Below are 13,271 nucleotides of genomic sequence, written 5' to 3' on the forward strand. Positions count from 1 at the left end.
TCTATCATGACGTCACCACAGGAGTGATGAAAGAGATGCTGTTATGGGTACAACAGCTGGTTGGCTACTATGGTGGCTGGCTGGTGGGAGTAGCAACTGGATGAATGAATGGGTGGCTGTATTGCTGACTGGATGAATGGATAGCTGGATGGATGGATGAATGGCTGTGCTGTTAGGGAAAAAACAAAATCTCTGTAGTTTTCTTTAGTGGTTGTAGAAGCGCTAAAAACAAACCGCTCTTCAGTCTCCACCTTTGCAGGGCTCTTCCTGCCCCTGTCCCCACCCCTTCATGAGTTGCAACCAATTGCCGCACAATTTAAACTAGCCGGACCTAACGGGGAATAACTATGCCTGCAGGTCCGGGTTGGTAACATAACTGAATTGCCGTGGAAAAGCCAGAAGTAATCGCGGCTTTTACACAGAATTAAAGCGGGACTTTAAGACCCACTTTGCACAGCGGGCAAAGGGATGAGGCACCTCAACCTGTGAGTGTCCTGCTGATAACGAGATGGGTGGCATCCTTAGATGTGTTGCTATTTCTGGTACCAGGGAAAGGCAGCTCTTGCAGAGACCTACCATAGGAAATTAAGCCTGGTCAAAAGGAAACCCTTCTCATTGTGATGCAGCATCAAAGGTGTCACACCAAAGTGATGTCCTGATTGGCTGCTTAGTGTAATTGCAAGACTCATAAGTGCAAGTCTCAGAATAAAGAAAAAAGTAACTGAAAATATAGGAGAAAAGTGAATGTCAGACATTGGTGTTCTCCTTTAAAATTGTTTTTTTGCAGGGGTCAAACCCACCTTCACTCTTGATGTGGGGGCAGTTCGCCATACCTCCATACTTATATAAATCATCTCTAAGATTGCCATACTTCAGGGAAAAGGGAATATTTTGAGAAGTGGAAGTCTCGGTCTTCATATATGTACTCTCAGATTTTTTGTCATTCAATCTCACTGTTCCAGGACTTGCATTAATGAGCCTAAGAATGTCAAATAGTTATCCCCACCATCCACTTGTCTTGCAGAACTTGGCTAAGCTGCAAGCCAAGAACCTCTCCTGCGATTCCACCAAAGATTACCTTTCAGCACTTACTGCTCGACTGGCACTGGACCAATCTGTCTTCTTCCATCTAATTAAGCACTTTCTGAAAGGGCCCTTCGTGTAAAACCTCATAAGAAGGAGATCCACCCTACTTGAGATTGGGGCCAGACTAATCCTCCTCCTCTGTAAACCTAGTGCTCTGACATTACTCTGGCTTAAAAACCTTTATTCTTAGTGGTAATTAAATTAAACAGAAGAGTTTGGAAACATGTTTTAATGTGCAAGAAACATTACATAGTGTTCCAGAAAGACTAAGTTAATCTTATAAGAAACCCATTCCACCAAAGATTACCTTCAGCACTTACTGCTTGACTGGCACTAGACCAACCTGTCTTCTTCCATCTAATTAAGCACTTTCTGAAAGGGCCCTTTGTGTAAAACCTCCTAAGAAGGAGATCCACTCTACTTGAGATTAGGGCAAGACTAATTCTCCTCATCTGTAAACCTAGTGCTCTGACATTACTCCGGCTTAAAAACTTTTATTCTTAGTGGTAACTAAATCAAACATAAGAGTTTGGAAACCTGTTTTAATGTGCAAGAAACATTACATAGTGTTCCAGAAAGACTAACTTAATCTTATAAGAAACCAATTATTCATGCCTAAAATAGTGTTGTAGGTAACTTTGAATCAAAACATCCATTTCTATCAAAATTTGCAAAACAAATGGGAAAAGACACTCAATCTGCTAATGTTCACAGGTAGTACATTGCCAGGATGAGACATCAAGCAAAGCAGCAAGTTATTTATCTCCTTCATGCCAGGAAAAATGGTTCACCAGGCCACATGACTGGTTAATAGCTCTGCTTGATGTAATAAGTGTACTAACAAGAAGGCGAAATCGCCATGAGGGTGCAAGGTGACCATTACATTTGTGGCCTTCTTTAAGAATGTATATCGTGAGGCAGCAGCATGAACCTCAGTTCACAATTTTCCAAGTACTTGTATAATGGACATCCAGTCTAAAAACAGAGCGTTTGTCATCGTATTGTAGGGCTTGATGTTAACCCCCCCATGCATTCGTCAGTGTAACTCTAGTACCGATCCCTGATCAAGGAATATGATTTCAACAGTGATCTCTATGTGAAAGTATTGAAGTTGAGTGTACAACTTTCCACTGCCCCCAGCTATATCAAAACGCGTGGGTTTCAATGGGGTCACGTCAGTCCAGGGGAATGAGGGCTGAGAAGTACTTCTGTTGGGTTCCTTTAATTTATCCTAAAATTCTTTTCCTCTGGGGGGGGGTGTCAGTATTGCTCAGGCATTCTCCTTTAACTACTCAGAATTTGCAATGTGCAAGTGGTTGTCATCTTGATTTGATCAGTGATTCAGGGGAATCTTTTAAGTGCCTCTTTCAGTGAAGGGGCACACTTGAGTATTTTTTCCATCAAAAAGAACTGTAGGTATGGTGCGAGCATCTCCTTCTGTATACATTTTTAGGTTATGCTTGAAACTTGTGGTAGAAGCATTAGTAGTTATGAGGCTGTTCAACTGCGGGTTTGGATTAAGTTGGTTAGCCAAAAATGACTAGTAATTAGCTGTATAAAACAGACATTTGCTGAGGTACTTAAAATATTGACCTTTGTAAATACAAACAGTGCTGGCTGCCTCTGCTGGTTCCTCACGTTGGTATTTTTATGTTTTGGTTCTTGCAGCTACTTGATGGATCCTTCACTCTGCAGCTTGATGTTGATGAAGTTTACACACTGACTACTATCACTATGGGACACAAAGGCAGCTTTCCAAACTCACCGCCTGACTCGGAACCCTTTCCCAAAAAGTACAAGGATGATTTTAATGATGGTAAGTCAAAAAAGGGAAAAAAAAAACTTTGACCTAATGTTCCTACACTTGAAGTTTGTATTGCCTCTTTTTTGGAGGGGGGTTGGTGGTACAAAATACTTTGGCAGCAGCTTGTAAAGCCATCAGATGGGAATTTAAGCTGTGCAACAGTAATCCTTAACTATTCTGAGACGCTCTTTAATATTGTTCAGTGGAATTAGAGAAGCAGCGAAACATTTAAAGATGCATCCCTTTTCTAATGTATATAATATTCAATACTTTTAAAACATTATCATTTTTTTGGCAAGTATTTGTATATTACTCTGTATTCCAGGGTGTGTGTAACCATAAAGAGCATTCATGATTTTAACAAGTATTATGCAAAGCTTTACCATATTTAGAAGTGTGACATATCTTGGCTACAGGGAATGCTATTCACGTAATTTTGACATATAAATCTGGATTTGAAGTGTAAAATCTAACTCTGTCAGCTTTGTTATGTTATACTTTTGCTAAGTCTTTGCTTAGAATCTTGAACCGTCAGAAATGCAGCAATGTGGGGGGCGTGGCCAAGATGGCCAGTCTGATAGCAGCAGAAATCCATAGATCTGCTAAGATTTTGATATCCTGACAAGAAATATACTTACATTTTTAGAAAAATCTAACTAAAACTATACTAAAAGATTAACATAGACTCTTTATTATTTTCTAAAAATTAATACATAGTCAAGAGACTTTTTTTTAATTATTCCTGTCAAGAAGTTTTCTACTGGAGATTTCAACATGAGCAACTAGAAGAACCAACACCAGGAGAGTGCAGTGAAGAAAGGTCTACATCTTATAATAACAAACATCCAAGAACTGTCACTAAAAACATGAGCAACGTGAAGAACCCACACCAGGAGAGTGCAGTGAAGAAAGGTCTACATCTTATAATAACAAACATCCAAGAACTGTCACTAAAAACATGAGCAACTCGAAGAACCCACACCAGGAGAGTGCAGTGAAGAAAGAACTACATCTTATAATAACAAACACCCAAGAACTGTCACTAAAAACATGAGCAACTCGAAGAACCCACACCAGGAGAGTGCAGTGAAGAAAGAACTACATCTTATAATAACAAACATCCAAGCACTGTCACTAAAAACATGAGCAACGTGAAGAACCCACACCAGGAGAGTGTAGTGAGGAAAGAACTACATCTTATAATAACAAACATCCAAGAACTGTCACTAAAAACATGAGCAACGTGAAGAACCCACACCAGGAGAGTGCAGTGAAGAAAGGTCTACATCTTATAATAACAAACATCCAAGAACTGTCACTAAAAACATGAGCAACGTGAAGAACCCACAGCAGGAGAGTGCAGTGAAGAAAGGTCTACATCTTATAATAACAAACATCCAAGAACTGTCACTAAAAACATGAGCAACGTGAAGAACCCACACCAGGAGAGTGCAGTGAAGAAAGAACTACATCTTATAATAACAAACAACCAAGAACTGTCACTAAAAACATGAGCAACGTGAAGAACCCACACCAGGAGAGTGCAGTGAAGAAAGAACTACATCTTATAATAACAAACATCCAGGAACTGTCACTAAAAACATGAGCAACGTGAAGAACCCACACCAGGAGAGTGCAGTGAAGAAAGGTCTACATCTTATAATAACAAACATCCAAGAACTGTCACTAAAAACATGAGCAACTCGAAGAACCCACACCAGGAGAGTGCAGTGAAGAAAGAACTACATCTTATAATAACAAACAACCAAGAACTGTCACTAAAAACATGAGCAACGTGAAGAACTCACACCAGGAGAGTGCAGTGAAGAAAGAACTACCTCTTATAATAACAAACATCCAAGAACTGTCACTAAAGCATGAGCAACGTGAAGAACCCACACCAGGAGAGTGCAGTGAAGAAAGAACTACATCTTATAATAACAAACATCCAAGAACTGTCACTAAAAACATGAGCAACGTGAAGAACCCACACCAGGAGAGTGCAGTGAAGAAAGAACTACATCTTATAATAACAAACATCCAAGAACTGTCACTAAAAACATGAGCAACGTGAAGAACCCACACCAAGAGAGTGCAGTGAAGAAAGAACTACATCTTATAATAACAAACATCCAAGAACTGTCACTAAAAACATGAGCAACGTGAAGAACCCACACCAGGAGAGTGCAGTGAAGAAAGAACTACATCTTATAATAACAAACATCCAAGAACTGTCACTAAAAACATGAGCAACGTGAAGAACCCACACCAGGAGAGTGCAGTGAAGAAAGAACTACATCTTATAATAACAAACATCCAAGAACTGTCACTAAAAACATGAGCAACGTGAAGAACCCACACCAGGAGAGTGCAGTGAAGAAAGAACTACATCTTATAATAACAAACATGCAAGAACTGTCACTAAAAACATGAGCAACGTGAAGAACCCACACCAGGAGAGTGCAGTGAAGAAAGAACTACATCTTATAATAACAAACATCCAGGAACTGTCACTAAAAACATGAGCAACGTGAAGAACCCACACCAGGAGAGTGCAGTGAAGAAAGGTCTACATCTTATAATAACAAACATCCAAGAACTGTCAATAAAAATGGACAAATTTGAAAACAAAATGGATATTATAAAACAAGAATACAGTAAACAACTGGAACTTTTAAATGGAATAGTAAAACAACTGTCTGAACAGATTCGTGCTTTAGATGAAACAGTAACTGACTTAGATACTAGAGTGACAGAAAATGAACATCACAATGGTTTTCCACTCAAACAAAACACCAGTCTGATTGAGAAACTGAAGACCTTCAGAGTAGATCAAGGAGGAATAACATAAGAATATATGGAATTCCTGAGAAAGAAAACTGTGTTAACATGATTAATTTCCTCAGTAAGTGGTTTTCATCAGCACTAAACATGCCTGAATCCCTCCCTTTAGAATTGAAAGGGATCATCAGTCCCTGGCAAATCCAGCTTTATCTCTGAGTTCATCCAATCCCAGGTCTATAATAGTTAGATTTCTTTCCTAGCAAGACAAGGATTTAGTGCTGAAATCAGCTTGGACTAATTCCCCTATCAAGTTGGGTGAAAAAGTTATTTGTTTGACAATGACTAAACCTCTACAGTCATATCTAAAAGAAAGGAGTGTGTTCCTCTAAGTCCTTGTAAAAAGCCAATATTAAAGCTCAAATTATTTTCCCTGCAAAAATAAAAATCACCTTGCCAGAAGATTTTTGATTCCCTACCAGAAGCGGTAGAATTTATCCAAAAGAAGAAAATACTTTCGGACATAGAAGAAATGGTGTGGTCATCCCAGAGTTTGAAGAGACGGGCAACAAAAAGTGGATGGTCTGTGAAGGAAGGAGCAAACAAAACTAAGAAACTGAAGGACAAACCTTGTAATTTTAAATGCTTTGTTTTATAGGTTCATAGGTAGGTACTAGGCTGTCTGCCCAAAGACATTTATAAGCCTAGCCAGAATGTGTTTGCTTTCACTGCCCCCTTAGATTAGTTCCCTGTGTCTCTGTCCAACAGAGCCACTGAAGTGATCCCCGGGCTAAACTTTCTGTTTCCCATCCACTCGTCAAGATTTCTCTTGAGTGTTAGTGAGGAGCTCTGCCTACTGTAGATTGGAATCTTGTTCCAAAACATGGGAAGTCTCTGGGACAGGAATCTATCCCTCCAGTGCATCCTATTTATTGTGGTGAGGTTTAGATCACTAGAGTGTGTGGCTTGAGGGGATATGGTTTTCTTTAGGTGGAGCATGTCCATCAATTCTGGGTTGAACATGGCCTTGTATGTCAGGCAGAGATCATCTGAGTAGGTGGTATGCAACTGAGTACAGCTGGAGTTTCTTCAGTCGAGCTGCATTGGGCGTCTGTTTGAGGCCAGTGATCCTCTTGGTGAGGTACTTCTGTAGTCTTTCCAGCTGTTGCAGGTGTCTTGTAAGGTACATCCCAAATGGGGCATTGTACTCTGTGATGGGTCTGATGAGTGATGAGTAAAGGGACACAATGACCTCTTTTGATCTGGTTGTGAACCCTTTTGTGATTAGGTGGGCCACATAGAAGGATTTTCTAGCCACTTTGGCAATGTGATTTTCAAAGGGGAGATTACTATCTACTTGGGTCCCCAGATCCCCTATTACGTCTTCCATATTTAGGGGACTACCACCTATGTGGTAGTTTGTGGGTACTTTGTTTTTTCCAAAGGGGATGACAATGCACTTTTTGGCATTTAGCTTGAGGCCATGATTTTGACACCAGGTATCCATCTCTGTGAGACCCTTTTGGAGGATGTCTGTTTCAGCCGGAGAGTCAGTTATAGCCCCTAGTTTGCAGTCATCTGCGAACTTGGTCAGCCATAATCCTCCCGTGCTTGCCTGTACCTCTGAGAAGTATATGCTGAACAGAAGGGGTCCTAGGACTGAGCCCTGGGGAACTCCACTTGTAACCGGTTTAGAGTCGGACCTAGCTCCCGAAACTCTCACCATGTGGGTTTTGTCCTTGAGCCAGTTGGCAACCCATCTTGTGACATAGGGGTTTATGTTCAGGCTGGTGAGCTTGTCTATAATACCAGAATGGGGAATGGTGTTGAAGGCCTTTGCGAGGTCTAGGTAGGCTGTGTGTACCACCTTTCCCTCATCTATAGCCGTGGTAACTGTCTCAAAGAAGTCCACCAGGTTTAGGAGGCAGGATCTGCCCTTAACAAAGCCGAACTGGGTAGAGTCCAGTGTTTGGAGGTTCCCAATATCTCTGTTAATGAGTTCCATGATGATGCGCTCCATAGGCTTGGGAAAAATTTGCTGTTCTGAAACACATACGTACAACACAAGCACACCAAAAAACAGCAATCCACACACTTAAAATCCTACATCTAAACCTACACTAAACTGTAAAGACCAAGCTAGTCAGGCTTATAGGGCGATAGTTCCCGGGGTCTGTTGTGGCTCCATCTTTGTGGAGCGGAATAAACATTGCTGTGTGCCACTCTATGGGTACGTAGCCTGTGGAGAGGCTGAGTTTGAACAGTGTGTTTAGGTGAGGGGATTAGTTCGTCTTTGAGCTCGTGTAGGACGCAGCCTGGGACACCGTCTGGTCCCATTGATGCTGTATTTTTGGCTTTGGAGAGGGCTGTTTTAACCAGAGTGTCTGTGATTTCAGGGGCTGTACATTCTTCTGGTATGGTTATGGGCTCTTTCGGGGGTGAGAGAGGGGTGTCTGCCAGGATGTTGGCGATATCAGTCGGTTCAATGTATTTTGTGCCATTCTGCATTAACTCCGAGCAGATCTGAGCATTGCCACTTAGATTCTTGACATAGCTAAAGAATGCCTTATGGTTATCTTTGGTGTCCTTGGCAATTTCTCTAGCCTTGGATGATTTTATGAGGGATCATTGATTCTGGAAAATCTCTGTAGTGTAAGGTAATGTGAATCATCTTTATTATTAACTATCTCTTTTCCTTTCTATATCTCCTTCTAATTACATATAGTAGTAAGTATTTGAATAACATTCTCTCTCTTTCTTTCTCTCTCTCTCTTCTTTCTTCGTATTCTTTTTTGTTACTAATGTTCTTTTTCTCTCTTTAACCCATTATAAGTACTTTACATACTTTTCTGTTTTAAATAACTACAAATGATATAATGTCTTCTAATTCTTCAGTAATAGTATAATTTGACTTGATACCAAAGTGCATTTTTTTTCTACTGGGTCAGTGGTGGGGTTACAATATGTTTCTGATTAGTGCTTCTAACTAGATGTTTTAGACTCTTTGTTTAGACGCATATAAACATTAGTACAGTACATTAATGGTGCTTTATAGATAGCTTAATACAAGTTATATTTATATATATACATATATATATATATATATATATATGTGTGTGTGTGTGTGTATGTATGTATGTATGTATATATATATATATATATATATATATATATATGGATCTATATTAGAACATCAAAGTTTTGAAACTTCGAATGTTCAAATATCAACCCCTTTTCAGCGAACGCTGAAAATAGCGAAGCTGCAGTACAACAAATTTTTTCCTAGGGAAAGAATTTGGTTTGTTGTTTCTGTGGCTTCGCTATTTTCAGCACTGTGGTGGAAAGTTACAGGCCGGGTTCAGGTAAGTGTGCAATTGTGTGGACTTGTGTGTTAGGGTGCGGGTTAGGTGAGTTAGGGTTAGGGCGTGGGTCAGGTGAGTGTGCGATAGTGACAGACTTTAGGGTTAGGTGAGTTAGGGTTATGACGCAGGTGAGGTGAGTATGCGATAGTGAGGGACCTTAGGGTTAGGGTTTGGGTTAAGGTAGGTGGATAGATAGTAGTGTATGTACAGTTTAGTATAGGGTTAGATGTAGGATTTTAAGTGTGTGTGGCTTGCTGTTTTTTTGGTGTGCTTGTGTTGTGTGTGAAAATTCGCTGTTCTGCAGGTTCAATATTTTAAGTGTTCTCTGAATAGGGATTGATATTAGAACATTCGAAGTTTTAAAACTTTGGTGTTCTAATATAGACTTATATATATATATATATATATATATATATATATACACACTAGTTTTTTTTTCTTTCTGTCTGGTCTGGTTAATTGGTGGGTAAATGATTTAAATTTTACATAACCTTTTGCCATTTAATTCCAGTTCTCTCTATGCCTTAGAGAGTAGACCTACCTACTCTAATTTTAGTCTCTACAACTCTCTCTCTTACACTCGATCCTCTACTAACTTTATACTTGCATAGATTGCTACTTGCAGCATTAACTTGCTATCACATATAAAGATCTATATAGACTTTCGTTATATTTCTTATTACATGCTGCCTTAAAGTTGCTATGCTACTATAGGATAATGGGATGACTCGATGCTTAACACTGTACCTGGAGCTGCTATATTTGCTAGTGTATTTTTTTTTTTTATTTCTCCTTCTTAATGGTGCGCCACTTCAAATTTGTTCATTGTTTAATCTCTTTTCTTATTATCTGCTACTTTAATACTAATTTTTGTCTATAAAACATTTGTATTCTATACCTTAAAATAGTACTGCACCTACTTTTTTACTTATTTGTACCTGTACTTGCTAATATTTTGCTTATGTGGAGCTTTTCTCCCTGGGCCTCTACTGAAAATGGACATATATCCAGTAGATTAGCCCGGTCAATAAATGTAAAATAAAAAAAAAAATAAAAATAAAATTATAAAATTATTTCTGATTTGAGGCAGCTGTTGCTTCTATAGCTGTTTTTATATCAAAGGGTTAATTTTTTTTCATGATGTTGATGTTTTGTGAGGAAACTGGTGGTCTGTGTGACTGTTCTCATTGTGGAGATTCATGACATGCACTGACAAGACAGCTTGAGTGTTTTTTTTTTCTTTTTTTTTTTGCTTTTTGTAAACTCTAAAAGCTTCAAGATTTGATTTCCCATTGAAAATGCTTTTTTCTTCACTAGAGACAGCCTCTGCTATGCATGAGCCTATTTAGATACTTTTTAACAAGTTTATAAAGCTGCAACTTGAGGAAACAACAGTGATAACATCATTTGGCCTTTTGAACTTGTTAAATGGTTGTACTTAGAATTATTTTCTCTTGAAATTCTGTTATCCTTCATTAGATACTTTAAATGGTAAATAATTAGTTCTGATAAAAGTGTTTAAATGCTTTGAAAATGCCTATGTTCTCTTATAGATGCATAGATTCTGTAGATTCAATGACACTATTAGTAACTAAATGACATCAAGTGAACTAGAAGCTGCATTAGAAAACTCATTATGCATATTAACATCAGACTTATGTTGTATAACTAAACCTTTAGTAACTAAACAGAGGGTTGTGAGGCTTTTTTTTTTTGTAAAGTGTTTTATATATATATATATATATATATATATATATATATATATATATATATATATTCAACAAATCCTAACATGGAAAATGTTAGATAGAGGACTGACAAAATGGTTTAAATATCTGATATTTTTTGAAAAGTTTTGGAAATATTGACAATCTTCTTAACCTTCAGCTTCTAATGTTTATGCATACTTTGATCTGATGTGTATTTCTGACATATCTACTTATTAGAGGTGCTGTTATATGTGACATATTCATATAGCTTCAGTTATATTGGACACTCATTCTAATACATATTTCATGGACTCAGATTTTAGTTGGTTTGTGGGGGGGCGTGGCCAAGGATGAACACAGGATAGCAGCAGATTTCTTCAGCTCCACCAATTTCATTACACTGACAGGAATTAATTACTTAAAAAATTAATTTTTGAAGTAATTTTCTTTCTAAATACATTTGTTTTATATAGTTCTTGAACTATATCTAAAAAAGAAAGGAAATCTTAACAATATTCCTGTCAGAAATCACTGTGGAAATTTTCCTGTCAGTTTATCAGTCTGAAATGAGTTCCAGTAAAACAAATTCTCAAGACTCCAGCATCAAGAAAAAACTTCAGTCTCTGATAATTATAATCCAGCAACTTACTGATAAAATGGATAAAATGGATACTAAAATAGACACCTTCATAGAAAAAACTACAAAACAAATAGACCTGTTACATACAGACCTGCAACAACAGAAGAACCAGATGACAGGCATAGAAGAAGCTGTGAATGACATGGAAAATAGAATCCAAGAAGAGGAAATCAACATTGAGTTTCTGCTGAAACAAAATACACATTTACAAACAAAGCTGGATGACCTGGAAAATAGATCTAGGCGCAATAACATTAGGATTTTTGGACTGCCAGAAAATATTGAAGGTAACAATATTACTTCTTTTTTAACAACTTGGCTCCCTAAAACTTTAGACTTACCAGAAGCATTCTCTTTTGGTATCGAAAGAGCACATAGATCTATAGCTAATACTAACTCTAACAAAAAATATCCTAGATCAGTTATAGTTAGATTTCTATCATCTTTTGATAAAGAGATGGTTCTTAAATCTGCTTGGGCTAAAGCTCCTGTTAAGATTAATGAGACAACTCTGCGTTTTAACAATGACTATTCTTCCATGGTAATAGCTAAAAGAAGTTTTTCTGCCACTAATAAGGGAGCTTAAAAAAGCACAGTTTAAAACATACCTTCTGTTTCCTGCCAAGCTTAAAATCTTCCTTCCTGATGGTCCTAGGGTTTTCGATGATTTAGACTCTGCTTTACTGTTTGTCAAAGAAAAAAGGATTTTGGATAAAATAGAAGAAATGGAATGGGCTTGTTCTTCATTAAAGAGATTGGCAACTGAAGCTTCGTGGAAGACTTCAGAGAAGAAGAAGAGACTAAAAAACAAATGATTTGTTATATGTTTTTTTTCCTCTCTCATCATTTTAGTTCATTATTAATCTTTTTGAATATAGTTCCTGCATTTCCAGAAAGCCACAAATATTTTGGAAAAGATTTAATCAAAGTTATTCTCTATGTGCAAAGAAATGTTTTGTTTCATAACCAGTCAAAATACCTGAAGATTTAATGGCAAGCTGTGATTCAATTTGTTTCTCTTTCTGAAAAGAAGTAAGGTTAGTAATTTGATACATTTTTATCTTTACCTTTTTTTCCTTCTCCTTTTATTATTTTCTTTGTTTAAACAATGACATTCTATTTAGATTATGTAGTGGGTAAAGGGTGGGGAGGGCAGGGAGAGAACAGTAATGAAAATATCATTAATAGAATAATAACATATTTATTCCTTGTAAAAGTTTTTATAAGTTCTTCAAATGCTATTTCTAATTATACTTTCTTGATTATACTGCTTATGCCTGTTTGTAAATAATCTGTTATGCTTTAACTAATAATAATCAGAACTAAATAAGAGTAAATAATATGTTTTATTTTTAACTCTATTAATATAAACAGTAAGTAACATTCCATTGTATATACTTCTTACAGCTTTCTCTTACATTTTTTATTTCTGCCTCACTCCCTTTTATTTTCTACTCTCTTTTCTTTTCTTTATTAATATATAGAAATGCTTTTGATTGTGTGGGCACAGTGAATAATAGGATTTGTATGAAAATTGAGTTGGGAGAAGAATGTTGAGTTTTATTGCTTGTTGGTAATTTTGGGCTTAATTTCACTTACATAGAGGCTGTAATGATCTGTGGAATACATTGTGAAGGTTTTGTCATGTTTAGATGCATTTACACTGCTAAATGAATGTTTGTCACTAGTTTTAATAAGTTTCCCAAAATGTTAAGAGAGACAATCTGAGATGTGGGCTGTCTCATGCACAGTGTTCATGAGTTACTTCAGAAGCTTCAACTCACAGAATTCCCACAGAGAAACTGAAAGCAGTTAGTATAACCTTTGACATAGTTATCACACTGACACACCACAGATTCAGGAAAATACTCTATTCATAAAATATGTCA

The 13,271-nt window shown here is 37.4% G+C and overlaps 1 protein-coding gene across 1 annotated transcript in view; it reads left to right on the forward strand.

The window, feature by feature from the left end:
- Positions 1-13,271, forward strand: part of LOC122804310 (galactocerebrosidase-like) — a 553,356-nt gene that overhangs the window by 370,341 nt on the left and 169,744 nt on the right. The window contains exon 13 of the mRNA XM_044074101.1: positions 2,755-2,902. Coding sequence (XP_043930036.1) covers positions 2,755-2,902 — 148 coding nt within the window. The remainder of the gene's footprint in view (positions 1-2,754; positions 2,903-13,271) is intronic.

Source organism: Protopterus annectens, chromosome 6.part0 (assembly GCF_019279795.1).
Source record: "Protopterus annectens isolate FY-2018-M chromosome 6.part0, PAN1.0, whole genome shotgun sequence".
In the NCBI taxonomy this organism is placed as follows: domain Eukaryota; kingdom Metazoa; phylum Chordata; order Ceratodontiformes; family Protopteridae; genus Protopterus; species Protopterus annectens.